This window comes from Canis lupus, chromosome 17 (assembly GCF_011100685.1).
Source record: "Canis lupus familiaris isolate Mischka breed German Shepherd chromosome 17, alternate assembly UU_Cfam_GSD_1.0, whole genome shotgun sequence".
Lineage (NCBI taxonomy): Eukaryota > Metazoa > Chordata > Mammalia > Carnivora > Canidae > Canis > Canis lupus.
In genome coordinates this window covers 21680643-21706604 of record NC_049238.1, presented here as the reverse complement: position 1 = coordinate 21706604, position 25962 = coordinate 21680643, and the positions used below count along the sequence as shown (strand labels likewise).

Here is a 25962-nt window from a genome sequence, read left to right as displayed (position 1 = left end):
ACTTCTGGCATTTTGGAATCAAACTGTGGAGAGGAGAGGAAAAAGTGGGAGTGGGCAAGAAAATAGAAAGCCTAAAAAAACAAATACAGCCTCACTGATCTAGATATGTCAACATTCTTCTTTGTAATTAGTGAAGGGAGGACTAGCACAACTTTACAGGCATTCTTTAAAATAATTCCGAGTTAGGGTGTAGATGCAATAGGTGTTCTATTGTTGAGTACTGGAGCTAATTTAGCTGACCCAGCTGGGTGGGCAGATGTCCCCTTCATCCCGTACTTAGTGTGCTGTATTTGTCTTTCCTGATGCTTGTACTCAGTAAGACAACTTCCACACAGATGAAGGAAGGCTAATTGCTCAAGGCTGTTTGAATAGTTGGGCTTCCTTGCTAGAGTACCCCCAAAAGATTCGACCAGAAAGGGACTGAAATAGGGCTATCCAATCCGACGCAGCTGGCCTTTTCCAGACAGACTCTGTGATCACCCTAGGAACCAGGATACTTGATCCTTCTGTCAGATTGCAAATTAGTTTCGATCCTCAGTTCTACTCAAATATAAATTGTCACTTCATCAATGCACAAATGATACAAGTAACAAATCCTAAACAGAATCAGGCCACATTATTTTTTTAAAACATTTTAAGCTTTTATTTGGGAGAGGGCGCACACATGTACACAAGTGGGAGGAGGGGCAGAGGGAGAAGCTGACTCCCCACTGAGCTGGGAGCCCGATGCTGAGTTTGATCCCAGGGCCCTGAGATCATGACCTAGCAAAGTCAGACACTTAACCAACAGCCACCCAGGCGCCCAAGGCCACATTTTTTAGTGTTGGCCAGAGAGCCTTTCACCATGAAAGAGGTAATAACCACAGAACAGCTTTGCTAGAACAGAGACAGGAGGGCCAAAGAGAAATTGTTACAGATTTAGGAGCCATGACACTCTTCAGCAGTCTAGGAACTGCTGCCAGCATTTTGTAGTAATCGTTAAGTTCATACTGTGAGAGAGGACCGGGGACCCAAACAAAAGGCAGGAAAACAGGACAGCCTTATAGAAGGAAGGAAGGAAAGAAGCAACTTAACACCTGATTAAGAGCCTGTGGTTGTGCCTGCCTTTGGGCCATGAGACAGGGAATCTTTCCACCTACATAGTTTTACTTCCCTGATTTAAGGGAAATGGCTGGTGGGTGAGGTGGGGTTAAAGTAGGGGAGGAAGTGGAAAGCAAAATACTCAGAATACTTAAAAAAAAAAAAAGAAAATACTCAGAATTATTAGTTTTAGGAACAGAGGATGACCACCATAATCTCCAGTCAAGTAGACTCAGACTGAAGACTGAGCTCAAAGGCTAGGAATCTGCCCCGATGAAATATTTGTCTGCTGTGTTCCAGCCTTGGCTTACCACTGGTTGTATTTTCTTCCATTGCCAGGCACAGAGGTAAATGCTTCCCCTCTTTGGAATCTGGCCCATGTGAAAATGGAGCCTCAAGAGAGTGAAGAAGGCAATGTGTCTGGGCATGGCGTGCTGGGCAGTGATGTCTTCGAGGAGCCCATGTCCGGGATGAGTGAAGCCGGGATCCCTCAGAGTCCTGATGACTCAGACAGCAGCTACGGTTCCCACTCCACTGATAGCCTCATGGGGTCCTCCCCTGTTTTCAACCAGCGCTGCAAGAAGAGGATGAGGAAAATATAAAAGGTAAAGGGGAGACTTTCTCTCCAAGCTTCATGTATTACATTTGTTTCCATAAAAGGTGACGTGACTCTTACTCTTAAACACAGTGAACTTTCCCGATTTCATTGGAGCTGACTTTAACCAATTAGGTTTGCGTTTTACTTTTACAGCTAGTTTTTGTAGTTTTCTACAACCAAGCCACCTTTCACAGACACTTCACGATACCGGGATGGTAACCGGGAGACCAATGCACTGTCCCGGACTGTTGTCTTTGCACAACTGAGAAGAATCCTGCTGCTTGGCTCTATATTGCAGGGATATCGTACAGATTGAGATTCTTATCAAACCTCAAAGCTATGCTTGAAGAGATTCACAAGTAAATATATGCTGATGTTAAATGTCAGTGTTTTCACTGAACTTGCTTCACTTTGGGGCCAAATCATTGGGAACCTGGTACTAAAACCTAACAGGAAATAGCTAATCCCCCTTTATCGATCAGTAGTCTTTCTGAAACACGTTTTGCTGTGCATGATGTCTCACAAAACCAGGGGTCTGTGGTGTTTCTTCAGACAGCCCTCATCTCGTCTGCATCGTTTCTTTTTTGTTCAACTAAGCTTTACCCCTCAAACTCACGACCCCAGGTTCAAGAGTCACATGCTTTCCTAAGCCAGCCAGGCGCCCCTCTTCTTCGTTAGACTTCACTCCATCTACCCTTATTCTGTCATTTTCTTATTTTTCCATTCAGATTTTTAAAAATATTTTACCATGTATGTTTCCTTCATTTTCTGCATTGGGAACAAAGCAAACAGGACCTGTCCAAGGACAGACTGGTGCTAGTTATATTTGTTGCATCTACTTGGCCGTCAGAGGACAATAGTCCATCCCTTTACCAGAATTCAGCATCTGCACTGTGCTCCTGCTGGCTAGGCAGCTAAAAGGCTAGCGGTACACATCTCTCTCCTTTACATCATGTCTTCAACCTTACATTGTTACCCATCACAGGATCAGCCCTGCTTGGCATCTGATGGTCTCAGTCATTTGTTTATTAAGTGAATGATTAGCACTGGAATTGTTAGCGGTAATTAACAAATGTGTGCTTTATGCCTTGATAGCGGGTACCAGCATTTAAGTACTGCTCAAGTTTGCTTTCCGGGTGCAGAATACCAGTCTTTTGAAATCTGCACACTCTTTTAAATGACCAAAATCAATGCACAGCTTTAATTAGTATATTCCTGAATGCCTTAAATGTCTGAGGCACTGAGAACAAAGATGAATGCAGGGTAACCTAGGTAGCTTTCAGGCTGTTAAGCATCTCACTTTGACTCAGGTCATGATCTTGCGGTCCTGAGATCAAGCCCCGAGTCTGTTTTTCTCTGCCCCTCTCCCCACCCAAGCGCGCACATTCTCTAATAAAAACTTAAAAAAATCTCAGATAATTTATAAATTTGCTAATTGCACAATCCTGAACACAATTCTCTAAACTCCCATCCACACCTAGCTTCATCTTTCCCTATTTATGAAAGCAGATATCAGGCAGTTTCCATTAAGTAGTCATCTAGCATTTAATTCATTCAGTTGGCAGACACTTATTGAACACCAATTATGTATTGGTTTTTGTACAAGGTATACAAAGATAAGGAAGACTTTCTCTCTGTCCTTATAAAATAGAGCTTAAGGAATAGGGCTTTTTTTTTTTTTTTTTTTTTAAGTAAGCTCCACACCCAGTATGGGGCTTGAACTTACGACCCTGAGACCAAGACCTGTGTTGAAATCGAGTCAGATGCTTAACCAACAGAGCGACTCGGGCACCTCCAGACAAATTATTTTTTAAAGAAGTATTCAAAGGCACTAAAAGGGAAAAACCAAATATGTTCAGAGTCTTGCTTTGCAGATGGTTTCCTTTTGAACCGTTCAAAATTTTAGCCTAGTGGTTTCTAGATATAGAATATTGAAATTAATATCTCTAAGTATAGATACCTATAGATCGATATAGGCTTATAATCGACAGGTATAGAACACTGAAATTAATACTTAATGGCAAAATAAAATACTTTTTGGAATATTTACATTGGAGAATAGGCACCAGATGGTTAAGGTTAGGTACTCTGATATAGCAGGTCGTTTTGAGATACTGGAGATTCTCAAGGCCTGGAACTGTCACAGGCTATGGTAGTTAGGGCAGTGGTTCTCAAACTTCATGTACATGGGAATCCTCTGAAGGACTTATTAAAACAGATTTCTAGGTCCCACACCCATAGTTTCATTCAGATCTTGAGTGTTGTGTCTCTAACAATTCCCCAGGTCATGCCGATGCTTCTGATCCAATGACCACACTTGAGAACCACTGAACTGGAGTACAGGTTAGGCAGGGATAAACTTTCCTGAGAGAAACGCAGTTTTACTGTGTCCTGTGAAGAATGTGGAGGCAGGGCAAACCCTACCAAGGCCATTATTTATATATGGAATATGCACCTGACCCAAATCCATGGCCTTTGAGTAAATTACAAAAGATACTTTGCCTTAAGGTTAATGTATAATACAAACAGTGCCTGGCTCTGTACTCAGTTACTTGGTTTATTTACAAGAGAGACTTTAGTAAACATCCCCTCTTTTACTGAGACAGGTTTGGACACGTGGCTTTAAACCTGTGTTGAATAGAAGCGAACCTACTTGCAATTACATAATTTTCTTATTTGAAATTATGACAGGCAGACTTAAAGTTAAAATTTAAAACTCTTTATCCAAGTCACCATCCAAAGCAGGATTCTTATTCATTAATCCTATGTTTTGCTCACCTTCTTCAATGAACCTGTTATTCTACAATGAGGTACTTCGTGTGAGGCACCTTTTGTAGCCAACATTGACTGGTTGCCAAGCAGACTGCTGCCACCCTGGGAAGCTCATGATTCCTCTCGCCCTTTCTGCTAAAAGGAGGGGAATTCATGGTACAGGGTCAAGGGCAAGACGGGAGAGTAGAGTACAGATCCAGCCTAATAGAGATTTGAGGTGAATAGTAAGTTCTCTCTGTTCCATCCATCAGCAGCAAAAGTACTTAAGTTGAAATGATAAAACGTGAAGCCTGTTAGGTCCAATGGTCTTGTATCCCTGGCTGCATCTGAGTCAAATTTCCCTATAAGAGAAACACTGCTACTCTGAACAAAATTGTCCTTTATAGTAGCCCCCATCAGAGGTTAGGATAGTTCCTTCAGGGTTCCAAAATTTCAGACTTCTAGAAACTACTTGTTGTTTCTCTTCCAGTACTGTGCCATTGATTCTTGCATAAAATTCTGGAATGCTGGCTCTTCACGGCTTTCCTCTGTAACTGCAAGGAAAAAAGGTCAATTCTTAACTTTCCCATTAGAAAGGTATCAGATAATGGTAGATTAGAGCTGCTGTCACTAATCCATCAGAAACAGTACTCTGCTTCTAATAAACTAAGTGTTTACTTCTCCCAAAGAAGAAATATCTTCTACAAGCATGCTCTATTTATCATGTTGCCCAAAACGTACAATTTCTTTCATCTATGAGTGGGGAGAATACCTCCCTCATAAAGTAACTAAAATGAGGTCCCGCTCCTAGGTATTTTTAACCAAGAGAAATATATACAGCAGCTTTATTCGTAACAGCTAAAATCTGGAAACAACCCTAATGGCAATCAGCTGATGAATGGATAGACCACTCATGGTAAAAGGCATATCATGGCATATTATTATTCATCGGTAAAAAGAACATACTTCTGACACAAGGATGGACTGCAAGAGCATTACACTGACTGAAAAAAGTCAAACGCGAAAAGCTAAAACACTGCGATTCCAATTATACAACATTCTAGAAAAAAGCAAATTACAGGAATAGGAATCAGATTAGTGATTGCCAAAAACTAAGTGTGCAGAAAGGGAACTGAATAAAAACAAGCATGAGGAACTTCTGGGGGTGGTGGAAGTATTCCGTATCTTGACCTATGATGGCTGTTACTAATGCACATATATTTGTTAAAATTCAGCAAACTAAAAACTCTTAAAAAGGGTGGGCTTTACTGTTTGTAAATTATACCTCAATAAGTCTGAGTCAATGAGCCATTTGATGTTAGCATCCAGCATACTGGACGGCAAAGAGAGGTTTGCTCTTGGTCGTAGCTAGAACCGAAAAATGTTTCAAGAAACGGATTCTGATCACAGTCCATAAACTATGCCAGATGGAACCCTGCTGAGGCCACCTTATGCATTCTTGCCCCTTATGCATTCACGCCCTAAGTGTTCTTTTTTTTTTTTAAAAGATTTTATTTATTTATTCATGAGAGACACACAGAGAGAGAGGCAGAGACACAGGCAGAGGGAGAAGCAGGCTCCATGCAGGGAGCCAATGCGGGACTCGATCCCGGGTCTCCAGGATCACACCCTGGACTGAAGGCGACGCTAAACCGCTGAGCCACCCAGGCTGCCCCTCACCCCCTATGTATTCTTAAGAGAGTATTTACAGAAAACAAAAATTCATCATTTCTCAAATGGATTTCGAGCTAAAGATGAGAAGACACAAGACTAATTAAAAGCCTGTAATGAGCTCAATGTTGACCGTTCAGTAGAGGCCAGGAACTCTCAATACATGAACTCTTTCCTGCTGCTATATCCAATGCCATCTCTTCTCTCCCCTATCACTGGCTGCATGTGTAAGGTTTCTCTGAATAAGAAGCTCCCGAGCAAACATGATGGGGATGAGCAGCTACTCTCTTCATGAGCCACTTCAGCCACCTCTCACCTCTGTGATCAATATCATCAGTATCACTGTCGGCTTCGTCATCCTCTTCATCCAAAGTTCCCCGAGTCAGGATCAAGTCAGAAGGGTCAAGTGCAGGAGATAAGCTGTCTACAGAGAAAACACCAATCAGTAGCATGTCATGAACCTATATGTACTCAAAAAGATGATTCTGATTCAGTGACTATGGTTATAAATTGGCAGGATGAAAGTGGTCGTGATAAATATAAATGCAGGATTTTACCTTTTCTAAATGTATTATTGTTAATACCACTTAACTTTTACAGTAGTATAGTTCACAAAATGCTTCCAGGATCCCCGTAACCCCAAGGTGCTCTTTTTAAGCTGAAGAAAATAATTTTCAAGTAGCTTGCCCTCTTTCATTCTTACTAGCTCCTAGAAGAGGCTATAGTTTTTCTTATGAAGACTAAGGACATCTGAGCAGATGCAGTGTGCTGGGGAGTCAGGGTAAAGGAAGATCCAGATGGAAATTTAAGTTCTGAGGGTCTGAAGAGAACAGATGGTAAAATGGCAGGCAGCAAAGGAGCCCAGATATTATTCAAGAAAAAGAGGGAAGGAGGAAAATGGGAAACTGAATCTACTCTTAGAGACTAATTTCCTACTCCGAGAAACTCAACTAGGGCTAAGTCCCAAGTAAAGTCGAATTCAGCCTGCAAGGGTTGGGCTTTACAAGAACCTCCATGATGCCACATATCCTAGAGCCTTCAGGAGGCTCGTCAGAGAAAAGTCAGCTGGGGATTGAGGAGGCCAACAGTGACAACAGCAAGAGACACAGATCTCTGGGGGCCTGCGGCCCTGAAGACGGACGGTGGCATGGCGTGTTAACAGTCAGAACTTCAGTCGGTGCCTAACTATACTTGGGATGCTCCCCCAATAATTTACTGCAAGTCTTCAACCTTTAACAGGTTATCTGAGTGTGAAAGACCTTTTGCAGCAGATTGAACACTTACTGTTTCACATATTTTTTTAAGATTTTTAATTTATTTATTCATGAGACACAGAGAGGGAGAGAGAGAGGCAGAGACACAGGCAGAGGGAAAAGCAGGCTCCATGGAGGGAGCCTGACATGGGACGAGATCCCAGGTCTCCAGGATCATGCCCTGGGCTCATGAGCTCAACCGCTGAGCCACCCAGGCTGCCCTGCTTCACATATTCTTGAGTGATTCAAAGGAGCGCAGCACACAGATGCTTATGTCGCTGAGGTGTGCGAGGATGGCCAGGCCAGTTCACTTAACTGGGAAACGAGCCACAGTCCAGCACCTCCCCCTCCAAGCTGCTTTGCATTGACTATCAAAGATACAGCAACAGCTTTCATGAGTAGTACTTCATTCCTTATAGGTCAGTCCATCCAAAAGTGTGGATGGGTGGGGGTGCATACATACGAAATATGAGCGCCAATCTAGAAGCCCCTAAGAATCAATGACAAAATGAATTCAAACAATAAGAAAATACAGGGGCGCCTGGGTGGCTCAGTCAGTGGAGTGCCCGATTGTTGGTTTCAGCTCAGGTTATGATCTCATGGGTCATGGGCTCAAGCTCCACACTGGGCTCCTCACTCTTGTTGAGTTCATAAACTGAGCTGAAACCAAGAATCGGGCGCTCAACCGACTGAGCCACCCAGGCGCCAGCTTCCAATTCTTTCTTCCTCTCCCTCCCCCTCTGCCACTCCCACCTTATGCGCTTTCTCAAATAAACAATCTTTAAAAAAATTTAAAAACAAAAAAATTCACAAAAGGGGCAAAATAAAAAGACTAATATATGGAAATAAAACACCTTCATATACACAAACACAACCCATTACAAGATACAATGGTTCACAAAATCCCATTTCAACACTAGAAGAAGATAAAATCCTTGGAAAATTTTAACAAGAACTATGCAAAAATCACATGAGGAAGAAACTCCTGAAAAATACAAAAGTACACTTGAAAATATAAACATAGTCCTTGTTCCTGGATAGGGGGACTCAATAGGACAACTGTCAGTTTTCCCTATATTAATGAACATAATGCAAGACCAATAAAAAATACCAAAAAGTTTTTTTTTTTTTTTAGCAAGCTAAATTAGTTGATGCTTAAGTTCATGTGGAAAAATAAACATGCGATAGCCAAGGAAATGCTAAAAAAGAAAAATATGAAAAAGGACTAGCCAAAGCAGACATTAAAACATTCTATAAAGACCCTAGATAATTATAACAGTGTGGTACAGACCCAGACAGTCCAGAAGAATAAGACAGGGAGTCCAAAAATATACCCAGGTACACATGGAACTTCAGTATTCCATCTCAGATCACTGGGGCAAAGGCAGACTTTTTGAGAAATAGGGCAGGTACAACTGTTTATAAAAAAGGTAACACAGACCTATACTTCACACCATCCACAGAAGAAACTCTAAATGGAACGGGGATCTAAAGGCAGAGAACAAGGGCTGCCTGGGTGGCTCAGTCGGTTAAGCCTCTGACTCTTGGTTTCAGCTCAGGTCATGATCTCAGGGTCGTGTGACTCAGCTCCATGTCAGGCTCCATGCTCAATGCAGAGCAAATTCTGTCTCTCCTCCTTTTCCCTCCCTCTTTCCTCCTACCCCCTACTCACACTGGTACGTTTTCTCTCTCTCTCTCTCTCTCTCTCTCTCTCTCAAATAAATAAAAATCTTTAAATGTAGACAATGATTCCATATTAAGTACTACAATAAAACATGAGTGAATTCCTCTTTAACACAGTATAAGTAAGGGATTCCCAATTATCACTCAAGATCCAGATGCAGTGAAGAGAAGGCAAGTAAATTTGACTACATCAAAACAAAACAAAAATTTTCACCAGGAAAAATAACACCATGGACAAAGTCAAAAAACGAGCGACAAACAGCGAGAAAATATTTCCAACATGCATCACAGAAAACGATACTATCCCTATTAGATTAATGGATATTAAAATTAGTGGGTAAACATGTGAGAATTAAAAGGACATTCGTAGGGTCTCAAAGCATCACCCACAAAATACTTATCAAGGGAAAAATAACTTTTCATAGAAAAACCTGGCAGACACCACTTTGAGTACTTAAAATTAACATCACCAACAATGGGACAAATCAACATCATGCGTCTCCTGATGTGATGCATGGAAAAGTCACAAATTCCACTTCTGTAAAGTTCTGCCAAAAAGGAGCCACCTGAATTGAGTCCTGAGGGAATATCAGTCAAACCCAAGCTGAGGAACATCCTATAAAATATCTGTCCCACATACTTGCAAATTATCACTGCTGTGAAACACAAAGTCTAAAGAAACATTCCAGATTAAAGGAGAGAGTGACAAGACAACTAAATGCAACGCAGATCCAGGATTTTCTCCTGCTGTACAGGGCAAACAGCTACACCTAAATAAGGATTACACACTATACGACAGTAGCAGTGTTCATTTCCTAATTTCTAGTAATGAGCTTATATAAAATATCCTTGTTTTAGGAAATACAGACAGAAGTATCAAGGATAATATTGAAAAATAAGTGTATAACTTACAGGACTCTGAAAAAAGGAACATGTTTTGTTTACAAATGTATACTTATATACAAAGTCATACATCATGAGAAGAAGACAATGAAGCAACGTGGTAAAATGTTGACATTTTGTGAATCTGGTTGAATGCTACATAGTAATAATTCTACTAGCCACACAATTTTTCTGTTAATCTGAAAGTAGGTCAAAATAAACAGGAAACAAGGGAGGAGAGTGGAAGGCAAAAAACGTATTTAAGAAAACTGAGTGGGGGGATGGGGTAACTGGGGGACAGGCGTTAAGGAGGGCACTTGATGTGATAAGCACTGGGTGCTATTATGCAACTGATGAACCACTAAACTCTACCCTCAAGTTCTTAATACACTGTATGTTAACTAATTTAGGTTTTTTGTAAAGTGTTTAAGAAAATAGAGAAGACATCAAGTATCTAGCTGAAGTAAAGCAAAACCTACCTGAAGAGGAAGAACTCAAAGTGGTATAGTTAAATACAACGTCCAGTTTACCTTTGCAAATCACACACAAAACAAAAGCGGTAGAATAGATAGATAAATACATTGATCAATCTCAAACACATTATATTTTTATCCTTTTCTCGCTCTTAAACAGAAGTATCTTCCTGCTCAGTGGAAATACGCATATCATCCTTTCAGTTCCTAACACCAGGAGACCCTCCAGTACCTGTGGCAGTCCCTGTGTCCAAGGCTACAGAGCCCACATCTTTCCGAAGGCGTTCCAGTTGTTCCTTCTGATGCTGGCTCTGTGCATTGGCCTGTACACACAAAGAAAAATATCTTCATATTAAAAAAGGAGTCCTAGGGGGTGCCTGGGTGGCTCAGTCCGTTAAGCATCTAACTCTTAATTTCGGTTCAGGTCATGATCTGTGTAGCTGATAATGGAGCCTGCTTAAGATTCTCCCTCCCTCCGCACCCTCCCCACCCAGGTAACACCCTCTCTCTCTACAAAATAAATATAAATCAAATAAAATCTTTAGGGAAAAAAAAATAGGAGCCCTGAATTAGACGCCAGACTTGTAACAGGAGATGACTAAGTATACACACAAACACTAGAGGCTATTTAGACATTGAGGCAGGTAAGAGATAGCAGATACAGAAACACCAAGCAGTGTGGATCAAGATAGCACAAGTTCAGACTGGAGGGCTCTGCAGAATGAATTAGGGGTTGCAGAAGTTAGTCACAAGAACCCATCAAAAGAACCGTCAAGCAGACTCAGCAGTGATAAGGGGCCCAATGGAGCTGAAGGGGGCAGGCCAAGCGATTATTTGGAATAAGCACTGTGAACCACTTTTTTCTTAAAATTCTATAACCAGCTCTTAAATGCAGCTTAGAGTAGGAGTGGGGTGGGGCCCAGGAAGTGCTTAGCAAATCTAACAGGAAAAATCAGACTTTAAGAAATTCACATAAAGAGAAGAAAAACAATTAAGGGGCCCTCCTGCATCTAGACAGCACACATACAGGTTTACTAATTTAAAATAACAAACACGTAGAACATACACTGATAGCCCCCCAAAAAGTATTTATGGCAGGAGGATTAGTGCGTGGTTTAAAGTTCTTTTTTAGTGGCCCAAAACATACACATAGCCTCCTCTCTTACCAGTGACTTCTTCAGACGTTCATATTCAGGACGATACTCCCTGGAGAGAGAAAACACTTTCTAAATTCCTGTGTTTAATAATCTGTCCTGCCCGCCTCCACATCATTTCCATGTTCCTAGGGCTCTGACAGTAACAGAAGACCTTACTTTACTGAATGTTAGATGGAACAAGTCTTAGTCACTGATATTCTATCCCTATGGAATTAAAAGTCAAAGTGCTTGTCCCCACTCTGAAACCAGCAAAGAGACAAAAAACTGCTGGCCGGGAAAGATGAACTCTGTGGAGTTCATGTCTGATGAGCTCATCATTTGTTTGGATAAACACAGTGATGAATAAAAGAAGGTAGGCCTGTTGGGCTCAGGAAGCTCAATGTGTAATTATGTGGCTTATCTGGGCAACAACAAAAGGGTCTGTCCTGAGGCTTTGGTAACACACAGAAAGACCCCTTCTCTGATGAATCAAAATCAAAATAATGTGTCTAAAAATCACCATGTGGTTGTTAGAATCTTGCTAACAAATGAAGCCAAAGGAAGCCAATTATCATGCCACCCCCCAAGGAAAGTGTTCGGATTACATTTTCCTTTAAGTAAACAGAATTCCAGTATTAACCTGATAACAGTAACAACAATCCTTTATCGTAAAATGTGCTTGCTATGTGTCAGCCATTATACTAGGTGCTTCAGATATATTTTCTCAAATAACGCTCACAACCTTAACAATAAAATGCTACTATCCCTGATGTACAAATGATGAACACCTGCTAAGGCCACCCATTTATTCAGTGGAGAAAACAGAAATCCAACCCATGTCTGTCTGACTCCACAGGCTATGTTCTTAATCCAGGGTCAGCCAATGTGGCAAACAGGCCAAATCATGCCTATTTTTGTAAATAAATTTTATTAGGACACAGCCATGCCCATTCGTTTGCAAACTGTTTACGGATGCTTTCGCCCTACAATGACAGTTGAGAGTTGCAACAAAGATCGTAAGGCCTACAAAAGCCTGAAATATTTACAATCTGGCTTTTTGCAAAAAAAAATGTCTGGGGCGCCCGTATGGTTCTGTCCGTTAAGCATCTGCCTTCAGCTCGGGTCATGATCCCAGGGTCCTGGGATCAAGCCCTGCATTGGGCTCCCTAATCAGCGGGGAGCCTGCTTCTCTCGCTCCCTCTCTGCCTGCAGCCTCCCCTGCTTGTGCTGTCAAATAAGTAAATAAGATCTCTTAAAAATTTTTTAAAAAACAAAAAATGAAAAGTCTGAAGACTCTTGCTCTTAATCAGTAAATACAGTGAAAGTTGTACACTATGTTTAAAGAAGGTTAATGGAGACTTCTTATCCCTAAGGGTACACACACAGATCCAGTACACATCCAAATGACAAATGTAATACCTACACTGTGAAACCCAAATGCTTTGCCTGGCAAAACTGCTATCGTATCAGATTGTGGGTTACTAAAAATGTCATCAAGAGGATTTTTCCTTCATCCTCACCTTTCATATTCTTCTGCAGCACTGGTGACTTGCACGAAGAGTTCATCTAAGCCTGTACCCAGAACAGCAGACACACCCACCACCTGCCAAAAGCATCAATGCCACTGAGCAAACAACTGTGTATTTTTAAATGGTGTAGATATTACTTTGTTCAAATGTCATAAAATCTTCATAAAAGAAGTTTAGATACCTCAAGAAGTCTCTGGCAAAGGGTGAAGCTAAAACAAAACAGCACACATACTCAAAAGCCATGGAAAGAAGTTTATGGAAAAGAGAAGGCTGGATAAAAAGAAAATCAGGAGAAACACACAGCGAGGCTTCTCATCTATTCCCTGTCAAATCTAACCACTGCTTGTTCTCTATAAAAATTATTATCTCGGGTGCCTGGGTGGCTCAGTCGGTTCAGTGTCTGCCTTTGGCTCGGGTCGTGGTCCAAGATCCTGGGATGGAGCCCGGCATTAGGCTCCTTGCACAGGAGGGAGTCTGCTTCTCCCTCTCCTGCCCCTTCCCTTGCTCATGTTCTCCCTCACTCTTTCTCTCAAATAAATAAAATCTTTAAAAAAAAAATTAGTATCTCAATGCCTTTGCTTGAGCAATTACCATCCTCCCTGCCATCCCGACTCACATTTGCTTATGTAAATCATACCCTTCCTTCAAAGCATACCTCTAATGCTATATCCTCCAAAATCCCTCATTTCAAGAGTGATCTGCCCCTCAGCAGCATCAGGCCCAACCTCCAATCTTAGTAAGATCTTTACCACAATATATTATGTTTCAATTCTGTATGTACCCTTCTCTTTGAACTAGATCATAAACTCTGAAGGTAGGGTCTTTATCTTATTTATCTTCTTTTTTTTTTTTTTTTTTTAAGTAAATATCCAATGAGGGGCTCGAACTCATGACCCTGAGGTTAAGAGCCAGCCATGGGGTACCTGGTTGGCTCAATAGTTTGGGCATCTGCCTTCGGCTCAGGTCATGATCTCAGGGTCCTGGGATAGAGGCCCATGTCGGGCTCCCTGTTCGGCAGGGAGCTGGCTTCTCCTTCTCCCTCTGCCCTTCCCCCTGCTCATGTGCGCTTATTCTCTCTCAAATAAATAAATAGAATCTTTAAAAAAAAAAAAAAAATAGCCAGCCACCTCTACTTTATCTTTTAAACTTCCAGTTTTAAAACTGGAAAGCAACATGCAAAAGAAGAGGTGGGAAAACCTCCAATTTTTAATAAGTAATGCTTTAAATGCTTTGTGAAAATACCAAACTTCTTTTCTAAGACAGGTTCAACGCCAGCCCTATGGTTAAGAGGATGTCTGAAGGGACTGTCAGTATAAGCAGTGGTGAAAGTTTACCTTAAGTGAGCTGTAAAACTCATCCAACACCAGGCTCATTGAACGAGTCAGGTTACTGACGTATGTAGTCTCTTGATTCAAGGCATCTTGGAAAGCTTCAAAATCTTGCATCCATTCCACTGCAAAGCTGTGATCAATGATGTCAGTCTGTACCAAACAGAAGACAATTATCAGCAATCAGAGATGTGTTTAGATACCAAACAACGTCAAAAAATTTTAATTAAATGCCAACCACAAAGCAATTATTCATATTTTTTTTCTCTGCTTCCCTCATTTCCTCCTCCACTACAATAAACCATAAAGGACCACGGCTACTGTAAATAAATGAACATATGTGTTCTCTTGGTTGAAGCCGACCCTTCACTATCCACTGCCAAGTGACCATGACCACAGTAGATGCCAGCACATTCTAGGCTCTGAAGTCATGTACTCTCTTGAATCCTTGCTGTCGACTCAAGAAAAGTGAAGTTTTCTGTTTTAATTGCTCTGCCAATTAACAAGCAGTCCCTCCCCCATATACATAGTTGTGATTCTGAGGGATAACCTATACACTATGATTGAGGGGCTACTCTATCCAGTTTTAAATTACTCTGAGGAGAGCCAGTAATAAATATTCATTTAATTCGACTGAATCTTTTTCCTACAAACGCTCATGACTTTGTTTCAGTTAAGTTTGAATCTATTCTCCGACATGTGAAAATCCTCACCTACCCAAACCCCTAAACCTTCCAATAACACAAGGTTCTGATGAAAAAGAAATACTAAACCACAAAAGGAAGGAACCACTTACTTTATTCATAACCACAATGAAAGGCAGCTTGGTTTTGTACAAGATGCTGAAAATCAAACATCAAGACGTTATCAGTGAAAGCACTTAAGCTCTTGCTTACCCAAGTGTCAGTCTGCTAGAACCGAGTAACGAGAACTGGAATGGGTTCAGACGCTACATATAGCTATCCATCCTGACACAGCCCTCACATTCTACTCTCCCAAGAGGAAGAGGTACTTCACCGCTACCATTAGGCAAACAACACACATACGTTCTCTTTCTTTCTTGGAGTAATAATGCTTTGATATTCATCTGGTTTTCTGTGTATGGTTTTTTGGTGTGGTTGTTTCTACCAAATAATTGTCTCTTTTAAACAATATATATGGAAACAACGCTGTCAGACATCAGATTTCTATTTGGACTACAATTTATTGCATCCACCAAGAAGGTATATCCCTAGTCTTAGGAGAAGGCACAAATGCTGGTGATGGCTTTTATGTATCCACCAAATAAAATTCTCTCAAATTTCATAATAATTTCCCTTGCTCTATGTCGAATGCACTCACATACCCTAGTAAGCCATGTCTCTCTGTCCTTAATGACACCAAGTTGGGGCAAACTTGTGCTTTTTGGAATCATAGATAAATCTCTTTATTCACAATCTCTCATTTTATAATTTAAGTCTACATGTCATAACACAGAAAAGGAACATTTAGATCAGAGGGCTCTATTCTATTTAGACTCGTTTCATTCAACTGCGAGCAACTACCAAAAGGTTCGTGTTCATACACTACCTGTTTCTGTAACAAGCAAAGGGGGAAGATGAGAAGCTGGTCAAAGAGAATGCTAACACATATGCCTCTTTTCTCATCTAATCTCTCCCCAGCTCACAACTACTAAACTGAGGGGCACATCTGAATGAGCACAAATCCAGGTTGGTAAGCACTCAGGACTCAAATATAAAAAAGAAAAGAGGAGGCCTCCTACCTTGATGTAATACCATGGCCCACCAACAATCCATTACCTGCAGGCATAGAGCATATTGGACATGAAGGTCACTGGATTGGTACTTCTTGATGTATCCATGACGTATATGACAACTGTGGGAAATGAGGATGCCTAAAGCCACAAAATAATCACAGCCTTAGTCAAAGGACTCAATGACCTATCTCCAAACTCTTTTCCCACCTTCCTTAGCAAGGGAAAACCACTTTAGGCAGGGTGCCAAGAGCTTCCACAACTAACTTCCCATATAGCATCCCACTCAATAAAAAGATGCTTAACCAGTTTAGCTCTCCAGTTAGTCTAACAAGTCCTTGAATACTCACCAGGGCTTCAGTAATGATTGTCCCAGAAGCTGACCACGTGAAAACCTCAATCTGTCCAGGTGTGTCAATCAAGACATATCTGTATCAAGAACAACCATTCGAGAAGTATCACACCTGTGAAATACTGAAAGATATTCCAGCACACGTAACACTGAACATCTGCTTATCCAAGAAGAAATAACCTCTTCACACTGTCAAGTCTAACTTCCTCCCACTGCCCTTAAAACATATACTACCTGTCCAGTATTCATGATAACCAGGCAGGAGTAGCAGTCTACAAATTGCTGCAAATTATCACAGAAGAAACTATGATCGTTTTAGAAACACACTGTGTTAAAAATGAGAGATAAACAAAACCAGAAGGCAAATCTCTTGGGGAACCATCTGGTTTCTTGGGGTCGTGGTGGGGGGGTTGAAGGAAGGTTTTGAATTCTCTATAATGAGCATATAGTCTTTTATTTTTTTTAAAGATTTATTTATTTCTTCATGAGAGAGACAGAGACATAAACAGAGGGAGAAGCAGGCTCCCTGCAGGGAGCCCGATGCAGGACTCAATCCCAGAACCCTGGGGTCACGACCTGAGTCAAAGACAGACACCCAACCACCGAGCTACCCAGGCGCCCCTGAAGATTTATTTTTAAACAAGGGTTAGAAAGGTACTTCAGAGATTTTAATGCCAACAAATGTGTTTTCCCAAGAGAAGGCAGGGAGACAACTGAATTTGGACAAAGTCTTAAAACACCTCCTGGGAAGCCGTGGGCATATATGACAGTGATTGGGGGTAGGATACTATTGAATTTAGCTCATCACTGTAGAGCATCTTAATGATTTCTTTTGCCCACCTTTTTGTTTCACTTCTAATGGTTTCATCTCTATCTACACCCTTTCAGAGCCCGATGGTATCCTGAAATCCTGGAGACACGTCAACTACAGAGTAATAAACAGGTGTTAAGCCAAAAGCACTTACTTAGACATGTTCTGGGCCTTCTCAATAAATTTCATCACCTGAAAGAAAAAAGATGCCAATTAAAAACAGGATCCATCTTCAATACAAAAATCACCGTTTCCAGGGCGGCCCACCTTATAAGCAACTATCAACTACTGAATCTCTAATCTCTGTTCTCAGTCTTAGGACACCAACTAATAAACTCCATGAACTAAGGAAACACAGTCACATCAGCAGCACTGACACACCCCAACACCCCAGAGTGTACTGCAGGGTCCTGAGAAGCTGAAGACGATCTCTCACTTTCGGGTCATATCTCTTAGTACTTTGGTATAAAATGTTTAACAGCCTGTCTCTTGGAGTGACATGAGGGTAAAAAATTCATGATTACAAAACACCACTCTTGTAGAAGTAGGAGAAAAACCTAAACAGTGACAATTTATCTGTCACATGTAAAAAAGCCCCATTATCTTTCCATTCCATGCCTGCTACCCCTCCCACTCCCCAATCCTTCCCTCCATCCTCAAGGTGACACTATAAGCCAAGATCAAGAAAAGAACCTAGATTTTTGTTTTATTGGCCATCACCAATATTAAATGTGAAGTGTCTCACAATACTGATTATCCTGTCATAACTTACTTCTCTATCAAAATGTTTACTTATTTTCCATATGTATATCCAGGTTTATTGCTCTTCTTTCCCAATGTGAGCAAGCTAGGCATTCAAAAGTCAGAGGTTTTTGGGGATCCCTGGGTGGCTCAGCAGGTCTGGCGCCTGCCTTTGGCCCAGGGCGTGATCCTGGAGTCCCAGGATGGAGTCCCACATCGGGCTCCCGGCATGGAGCCTGCTTCTCCCTCCTCCTGTATCTCTGCCCCCACCCACCCCCCTCTCTATCAAAAATAAATAAATCTTAAAAAAAAATAAGTCTGTCATCTGTTTAATAAAAAAAAAAAAAGTCATAGGTTTCTACACAGTCATGTCTATAAAAGTAAAAACAGACATACCTGATCAAATCTGGTAGCAAAGAGATTGAGTGAGGTCACTATACCGCCGTTTGGCCCAAGCCCGTACCTGGACACCAAGTTGAGGATTTAAATTACTTACAGATCAATTTAGGTGATGAAACTCACACTTAGGATATTATTCACACACATAGCACCGTAACCTTAGTGTTCCACAAATGGAAACTGGCAGCTAATCCTTGACTAGTATATACCACACAAACTTAACCTCACAAGGAATTTTCATTATCAACATCTTCCTCATTCCTTTATCATTCTGGGGATGCCTAGGCAAAATGAAGAGATTAAAGTGACCAAAATCTAACAGACAGATGCACTTGGCACTGACAGCTTAATGGTATTAGACGCTAAGGTCTTAAAATATCACTGAAGATATCACACTCCTTGCTCTGATCCTCACTGGTCAACCTGCTGATTATTATTGGTCTACCCAGCTACATCTACCTGCAAGGAAAGTACACATTTCATACAGCATGTACTAACACTCAATGCTCTTAAATAAACCTACTCATTTGAGTCTCCCAATCAGAGGAGGCAGTGGCCTCCAGGGCAATACTACTTTGTGGAAGCAAGGCATGGCACCAGCTACCCAGCCTCCCACTCTGGGTGCTTTCTAATTACAACAGCCCATAGTCTAGAAAGATGGTAAGAAAATTGAAACCACAAGGTGTAATAGTCTAATCACCTATAATACCTCTCCTCACTCATCTTTCTATCCTCTTAAGTAAATTGCTTTAAAGCAGTTAAATGCTTTTGCTAGTATATTTCACAAAGAAAATGCAGAATACTCTCAAAGCCACAAAATACAGACAGTAACTAGTTAGGGATGACTCCATGAAGTAGATGCAGAAAAGGATACTGTTTCATGACTTCTTTATACTTCACAGTGTCACGAATATCTGGGAGGCGGGGAGAAGAATTCAATGGAATTTAACACATAGAAACAAGGGAATCCCTGGGTGGCTCAGCGGTTTAGCGCCCGCCTTCGGCCCAGACGTGATCCGGAGATCCCGGGATCGAGTCCCACGTCGGGCTCCTTTCTCCTGCTTCTCCCTCTGCATGTGTCTCTGCCTGTCTCGCTCGCTCGCTCTCTCTCTCTCTCTGTGTCTATCATGAATAAATAAGTAAAAAGCTTAAAAAAATAATCTTACAAAAAAAAAAAAAAACCCCACATGGACACAATATAGTTTGAGACACTCCACCTATAACATCCTTAGACAATGGGCCTCTCAAGTCATCTCTGCTTCCTCTGAGGAAAACAAAAATAAGTTTCTCTCCTGGTATCTCAGTTACTTTTCAAGTCGATTTTCTAAAGTTTTAAGCTAAGGTCACTGAACTGTGATACAGAAAAAAGCAAGATCGTGAAGAGAAGAACGGAAAGGCAGAAAGTGCCCTGCAAGTATCTTCCTACCAACAAGAAGCTGAAACCAGCCTTTCAGGCTTCTCTTGTCTGCATTCTCTTCTACTAATCCCCCCAGCTTCACATTGGTTTCCTTCCTTACTTGGTAACTGGCAAGCAATCCATGAAAAATGTTAGGCTACGGGCTCAGAAGTTATGGTAGAAACAGTCTGAGACGAGGAGAGAAGTTTTGTGTGTGTGTTTAAGATTTATTCATTAACGAGAGAGAAAGAGAGAGAGAGAGAGAGAGAGAGAGAAGCAGGTTTCATGCAGGGAGCCTGACGTGGTACTTGATCCTAGGTCTCCAGGATCAGGCCCTGGGCTAAAGGTGGCGCTAAACCACTGAGCCACCTGGGCTGCCCTGTGTTGTGTGTGTTTTTAAGTAATGTAGCCAAGTTGGTTTTTTTTTTTTTTCTTCTCTAAGATTTTCTTTAAGATTTTATTCATTTATTCATGAGAGACACAGAGAGAGCAGCAGAGACATAGGCAGAGGGAGAAGCAGGCTCCCTAAGGGGAGCCAGATGTGGAACTCGGTCCCAGGACTCTGGGATCATGCCCTGAGCATGAAGGCAGACACTAAACCACTGAGCCACCCAGGAGCCCCAGGGGAAAAGTTTTATACAACTTAAGTACCTTAGCAGTGATCACACGCAAAGAAAAAGGGAGCTAAATCAAGAAAAAACGTTTATTTCTTACTAACTGCCTACTGGTAGCAAGGGGTAATGCAGACCTGATTTTTCAAAGGGAATTAATGCATCCAGTAATATCTAACTGTCTAAACCTGTCTACCAGCCTACAGACTCTACCAACTATTTGAATTCCATCTTTTCTAAAATTTAGGTGTAACTGACATACAGTATCTTACTAGTTTCAGGTTTACATCATATTGATTCAATATTTTTATAAATTTGAAAATGATCTCCACAAGTCTAGTTACCATGCGTCATCATACAAAGTTATCATACTATTAATTCTATTCCCTAATCTGTAAGTTATATCCCTGACTTATTGTGTACCTGGACGTTTGTACCTCTTAATCCCCTTCACCTATTTCACTCACTCCCAACTCCTCCCTGCTCTGGTAACCAACAGTTTGTTTCTTATATCTGTGAGTCTGTTTCTGCTTTGTTTTTTAGATTCCACATGTAAGTGAAATCATAAGGTATTTGTCTTTCTCTGTCTTGGCTAATTTCACTTAGCATAACATCCTCTAGGTCCATCCATGTAGTCCCAAATGGTAAGATTTCATTCTTTTTTATGGCTGAGTAATTTTACAAAAAACATATATTTATATATATATATTATTTACAAATATATATATATCTTACCAGTCAGATATATATACACACACACATATATATCTTCTTATCTAGTCATCTATCATCAGATAGAAGTCCATCCTTTAAGCAAGAAGATACTAACTTTTTCCCCAACTTCCCAAAATGACCTCTGCTCCTGAACAAGATTTTCCTTTATTAGTATGATTAGGGTCCAAGTAGCTTAGCAGAATTAAGAGACAAAAAATGAGAGGATTAGCACAGTGACAGCCTGAAAATCAGGAAGCTCCTAGATTCTTTTTTTTTTTTTCAAGATTTCAAGATTTATTTATTCATGAGAGACACAGAGACAGAGACAGAGAGGCAGAGACACAGGCAGATGGAGAAGCAGGCTCCATGCAGGTAGCCTGATATGGGACTCCATCCCGGGACTCCAGGATCATGCCCTGGGCCGAAGGCAGGCACTAAACCGCTGAGCCACCCGGGGATCCCAGGCTCCTAGATTCAATCAAGAATCATGACAATGCATCATATTCACCCTTAATTTCTGTCAGAGTCACAGATTTCTCTGGAAGTCTGATGATAACCGGAAACCTTTCCCCAAAACAATGCATATATGCATATCTATGTATATGCCTGTGTCTCTGCCTCTCTCTCTCTCTCACGAATAAAGAAAATCTTTTTTTTCTTCTTTTTAAAGATTTTATTTATGTATTCACGAGTGACACAGACACGACCCCGGGGGTTGCGTGTCTCCAGGGTCACGCCCTAGACTGAAGGCGGCGCTAAACCGCTGAGCCACCCGGGCTGTCCAAGAAATAAGATGTTTAAAAAATACAAATGAAGTAACAATAGCCTGCCACCCTCGGATCAGAACGAGCGGAGACACGAGAGTGAGAGGTAAGGAAACTAATATACTTAGGGAAAGGAGTCAACAAAGAAAATGGTTTAGAAGTCTTAGGAAATTCAAGGAAAATGAAAGATAGTTTAGAGAAAACGAAAAATGAAAGCATTAGAGATTTGCCCGGCTGGAGGCTTTTGGTTTTCTGAAGAACTTCAGAGTTCTGTTCCAGTTTACTCACCAATATTGGCAGGAAAGGGTACTTCATGTACAGCCGGGTCCAGATTAACCACATAAGGTGGAGAGCCTCGGCTATGCAGATGTCCAGTAAGCCTCTGCAGAGACGCGAGAAGAGCGGTGGAGTGAGGCCGAGGGAATGATAAGGGGCCGAGATTCCTTTATGGATCACAGCTGAAGACTTCTGCACTACGTGTCCCTCCCTCTACCTGAAACGCTCGTCCCCAGGATCCGCCTCCAGCATTCAACTCTCAGGTGAAATGCTTTCTTTTCTTGATCATCCCGCCAACAGGGCCTCCCCTATTGTCGGTCGATCACTTAATCACTTGATTCGTGTGAGGTTTCTCCCCATCACTCCCATTAAAACATCAGCTCCGATAAAGCGGGAACCTTGTCAAATTCGATCGCGGTCTCTCCAGCGCTCGAGACGGAAGAGCCGCGCAAGAAGCCACACCGTAGTAATCCCCACCCAGGGCCTGGGCGCCAGCACCGCACTAACTGCCGGCGACGTGGGAGCCCCCGCCTTCCAGGGGGCGGCAGTGTCAGCGGCAAGACGATTCCAGAACAACGTGGCAAGCTGTAGCAAATACGAACTGAGGGTGCGGAGAAGAGAGCCCTAACCGAACCAGGCTAGAGCCCGAAAAGGCTCGGGGCCGGAGCTGCTGGCGAGGTCCTGAAAGCCCCACGCGGATCCCCTTCAACTCGCGAGCGCGTCCTCGAGGTCCCCCTGGCCTTCCGCCCACCACTGACAACCTCTCGAGCGCACCTCCTACTCCCGCGCCCTGTACGTCACCTGTACAAAGGTGGTCTTCCCAGATCCCGCCATTCCTAACACCAACAGACACACTGGGGGCCGAGGACCCCCCGAAGCCCGCTCCTCAGCGGCCTCCGCGGGCGCCGCCATCTTCCTCGCGCTCCGCCCGCTCCACCATAGAGACGCCGCGCACCTAGAGAGGCTTCCGTGCCGCCGCGGGCCGCAAGGGACGCTAGAGCCTCCGCCGCGCGGCCGGGGAAGGCGGAGGGGCGGGCCTCTCGCCAGAGCATCCTCGCCTCCGGGCCAACCAGGGGCAGGGGCGGGGAAATGGAGGGCAGGGGAGGAAGGGGAGGACCCGGGGGACAGGCGCTCACCGCCGCAACGGAACGAAGGGTCTGGGAGAGACGACGCTCTGGTCCCCAGGAGGGCAAGACGAGATGCGGTCCCCAAGGCAGGGCGCCCCCAGGTCGCAAATGAGGAGAGTGCGCTTCTCCTTCCGCCCCCAAGGAGCGGGGGACGGAGCCGCCGGGGAACTGGCTGCTGGGCCTTATTCGGCAGCCGACGAGGTTCAGGAGCTCAGGGCTGGACAGGCTGGGACTGGGGCGGAGTGCGACCCCGGGGGTTGCTGGGCGGCGCCGACCCCCGGGGAGCACAGAACCGAGAAACTGCGGAAACGTTCCGCAAGGGGGCGCCGCGTCCGCGCGTCGGGGGCCCCTGACTCGAGCGCTCCTTCCTTGGCGGTCCCCCTCGGTGAGCCTCACCGTCGCCTTGGAGACGGACGCTCGGATTCCGGGAGCAAGTAGGTACTGAAAGGGGCGCTTTTCCCTCCACGGAAGTGTCCCCGGATACCGGGAAGGGGCTGGAAAAGCCGGGAAATGTATTGCTGCTCTCGCCCACCTCAGCGGGTCCCGTCGCCCTTTGTGGCTACTGCAGTGTTCAGTGAATCTTAAACTCGAGGTTTCACACCCACGCGCTGCCACTGCTGGCGTCGTTTAAATTCTCTGAACTTGTTTTCTCCTCTCTAAAACGGAGGGAATGCCTTACGGGGGTTGTAGTGAATGCGTGCTTGTAAATTGTAAGCCACATTCATTCATCTCTACCCTGGTGCCTCGCAGAGTGCAGAACCATAATAGGTACTCAAAAAATATTTTCTCATGTGAATTAAAGTATACTTGTGCATTTTGTGTTTACTAAACTTTCATTAAGAATTGATGGGGAGGGGCAGCCCGGGTGGCTCAGCGGTGTGGCGTCGGCCTTTGGCTCCAGGCACGATCCCCGAGTCCCGGGATGGAGTCTCAGGTCAGGCTCTCTGCCTGTGTGTGTGTGTGTGTGTGTGTGTGTGTCTAATGAATAAATAAATAAAATCTTAAGAAAAAAAAAGAATTGATGGGGGAATGTCTTACTTGTTCTTCCTTCAGGTTTGCTAAGGACTCTAGGAGTTCCTCTCCACCGTATCTTAGTTTAATAAATGATTTTTTCAAGCCAGAGAAGCTAAGCAAGTCAGAGATGAGGTTTAAAGAAAAGGCAGTGGTGGAAATGACAAAGCTGAACAACCAAATAAAACAAGCTCAAAGCCAGCAAGAGTCACTAATGGAGGAAACCAAGCAGCTATATGCTGAGAAGTTACTTGTCCAGACTGAAAACAAATTCTTCCTGGAATATCTAACCAACAAAACTGAAGAGTATAGAATGCAGCCTGAAAAGCTGTGGAACAGCTATTTACAAAAAAGTCAGGAGATTGAACAAAGGAGACGAGACTATGCCTCCAAATATGCGAAACAAACTTCAGTGTTTAAAAGGGAGCTTTTGCAGAAGGAAAAGATCCAATGCAACTTAAAGCAGCAGTTGCAGACACTGAGGAAAATTTCACTGTTAAAGGAGAAACAGGAGAGAGAAATCCAGATATTACAGGACGAGAAAAAGAAAACCCCAGCTGAGACAGATGCCAAGAAACAGGAAATCCAGGTCCAGTTACTCCAGGAAAAAGCATTTCTAGAGAAACAACTGAGTGAGCCAGACATGGGGCAGTTGGGAAAGAGGAAAAGAAAGGAGCTTGACGGGAAGGCCCAGGCCTTGGAGTTGGAAGCAAAGCAGTATACTTTTGAGTTCTACCGTGGCATCAGGAGAGAGAACCGGGAGTTACGGAAGAAGTTACTGCAGCAAACTCAGCAGTGCCAGGAGTTGCAAGCTACTAAAAGCCAGTTAGAAAATCAGAAGCAGCAGCTGCAGCTGGAACAGTGGTATGTGGAGGGCTTAATCCGGGCGAGGCAACGATTGCAAAGAAGGCGTAATTGGTGCCCAGGACAGGATGCTCCAAGGACCACATTAACACCTCTGAGTACCAAACCAAAGATTAATCCAAACCAATTCCTAAAATAACACTGCGTAAATAAAGACTGGAGCAAGTATTCTTATAAACCGATGGCTGCATAAACTTAGTTAGGAAGGCTTTAGGATCTCAGATTGCTATGGCAAAGTATCCATCATGATGTGTTAGTGTGAAATATTAGGTGCATTTTTCCAGCAGTACTGCTGGATATTTGTGCCACCAGCTTCCTTTAATTAGATTTTTCCTTAATTAGATCTTGTTAATAAATGGGATGTTCCTCAAATCTCTAGATAACACATTTCCCAAACACCAGTACATTAAACTAGCTCAAGAGACCACCTGGAGGTAGTGAAAGGAAGACAGTGGTGGATTTATTTCGTGTGGCCAAGTTAGATTTCTAAGAGTAGCATTTCAGATTGACTTTATATAATACCTTCCTCTCTGTAAACAAACTGCTTATCCTCATGCCTCCTGGCCAGCTCCACACAGAAAAGGGAAAGTGATCAAAAAAAAAAAAAACAAACAACAAAAAAAAAAGGCAAAGTGCTTTTAAGGTCTTTTTCAAGTTTGCACCACTGACCAGGCAGCTGCTTCTATAGTTTTGTCAAGAGTGGAAAAGTAATTTAAGCAATATGTTCATTAAGAGCTAGGCAAAAAAAAAAAAAAAAAA

The 25962-nt window shown here is 42.7% G+C and overlaps 3 protein-coding genes across 18 annotated transcripts in view; 2 read left to right on the top strand and 1 right to left on the bottom strand.

Annotated features, from left to right (window-relative positions):
• SUPT7L (SPT7 like, STAGA complex subunit gamma) overlaps nt 1-18045 on the top strand; it is a 29250-nt gene extending 11205 nt beyond the window's left edge. For 4 of the 8 annotated variants that reach the window (XM_038561124.1, XM_038561118.1, XM_038561119.1 and 1 more), the window contains exons 6-7: nt 1420-1685; nt 13067-13515. In XM_038561124.1, coding sequence (XP_038417052.1) covers nt 1420-1682 — 263 coding nt within the window. In that variant the 3' untranslated portion in view covers nt 1683-1685; nt 13067-13515. Of the gene's footprint in view, nt 1-1419; nt 1764-1831; nt 2065-13066; nt 13516-16045; nt 16094-17377 lie in introns of those variants that run through there. The other 4 variants (XR_005372259.1, XM_038561122.1, XM_038561123.1 and 1 more) reach the window with 4 other exon arrangements.
• Nucleotides 286-23208, bottom strand: LOC119877163 (GPN-loop GTPase 1-like). Of its 6 annotated transcripts, none has more exons than XR_005372260.1 (15): nt 23003-23208; nt 22214-22307; nt 19315-19354; nt 18438-18504; nt 17455-17492; nt 16488-16566; nt 16184-16278; nt 15181-15226; nt 14391-14537; nt 13048-13130; nt 11558-11597; nt 10624-10714; nt 6417-6524; nt 4457-4983; nt 286-1654 (listed from the first exon to the last, which is right to left on the bottom strand). XR_005372260.1 is itself a non-coding variant. In XM_038561127.1 (15 exons), exons 4-15 carry the CDS (start codon nt 19320-19322, stop codon nt 4898-4900), a joined length of 888 nt encoding a protein of 295 aa, XP_038417055.1. In that variant the 5' UTR covers nt 19323-19354; nt 22214-22307; nt 22419-22509; nt 22600-22615; the 3' UTR covers nt 288-4897. The 6 variants fall into 6 exon arrangements, 5 of the variants coding, with proteins under 5 accessions (XP_038417055.1, XP_038417053.1, XP_038417054.1 ...); XM_038561127.1 differs by lacking the exon at nt 23003-23208 and adding exons at nt 22419-22509; nt 22600-22615 and having other exon boundaries at nt 288-4983; XM_038561125.1 differs by having other exon boundaries at nt 288-4983.
• Nucleotides 23209-23301: 93 nt separating this feature from the next.
• On the top strand, nt 23302-25575 carry LOC100688011 (coiled-coil domain-containing protein 121-like). 4 transcript variants are annotated; one of them, XM_038561109.1, is made up of 2 exons: nt 23302-23762; nt 24382-25575. In XM_038561109.1, exons 1-2 carry the CDS (start codon nt 23401-23403, stop codon nt 25340-25342), a joined length of 1323 nt encoding a protein of 440 aa, XP_038417037.1. In that variant the 5' UTR covers nt 23302-23400; the 3' UTR covers nt 25343-25575. The 4 variants fall into 4 exon arrangements, with proteins under 4 accessions (XP_038417037.1, XP_038417041.1, XP_038417039.1 ...); XM_038561113.1 differs by having other exon boundaries at nt 23463-23766; XM_038561111.1 differs by lacking the exon at nt 23302-23762 and adding an exon at nt 23773-24096.
• The last annotated feature ends 387 nt before the right edge of the window (nt 25576-25962 follow it).

Coding starts and splice junctions, on each gene's coding strand:
- LOC119877163 (XM_038561125.1), bottom strand. CDS start 23,113: ATGGCGGCGCCCGCGGAGGCCGCTGAGGAGCGGGCTTCGGGGGGTCCT. Junction 18,505..19,314: donor TATAAAGAAGTCATGAAACA/GTATCCTTTTCT, acceptor CTTGGTGTCCAG/GTACGGGCTTGGGCCAAACG. Junction 14,538..15,180: donor TCATTGTGGTTATGAATAAA/GTAAGTGGTTCC, acceptor TGTTTGGTACAG/ACTGACATCATTGATCACAG.
- LOC100688011 (XM_038561109.1), top strand. CDS start 23,401: ATGCGGTCCCCAAGGCAGGGCGCCCCCAGGTCGCAAATGAGGAGAGTG. Junction 23,763..24,381: donor CGCTCGGATTCCGGGAGCAA/GTAGGTACTGAA, acceptor TTCTTCCTTCAG/GTTTGCTAAGGACTCTAGGA.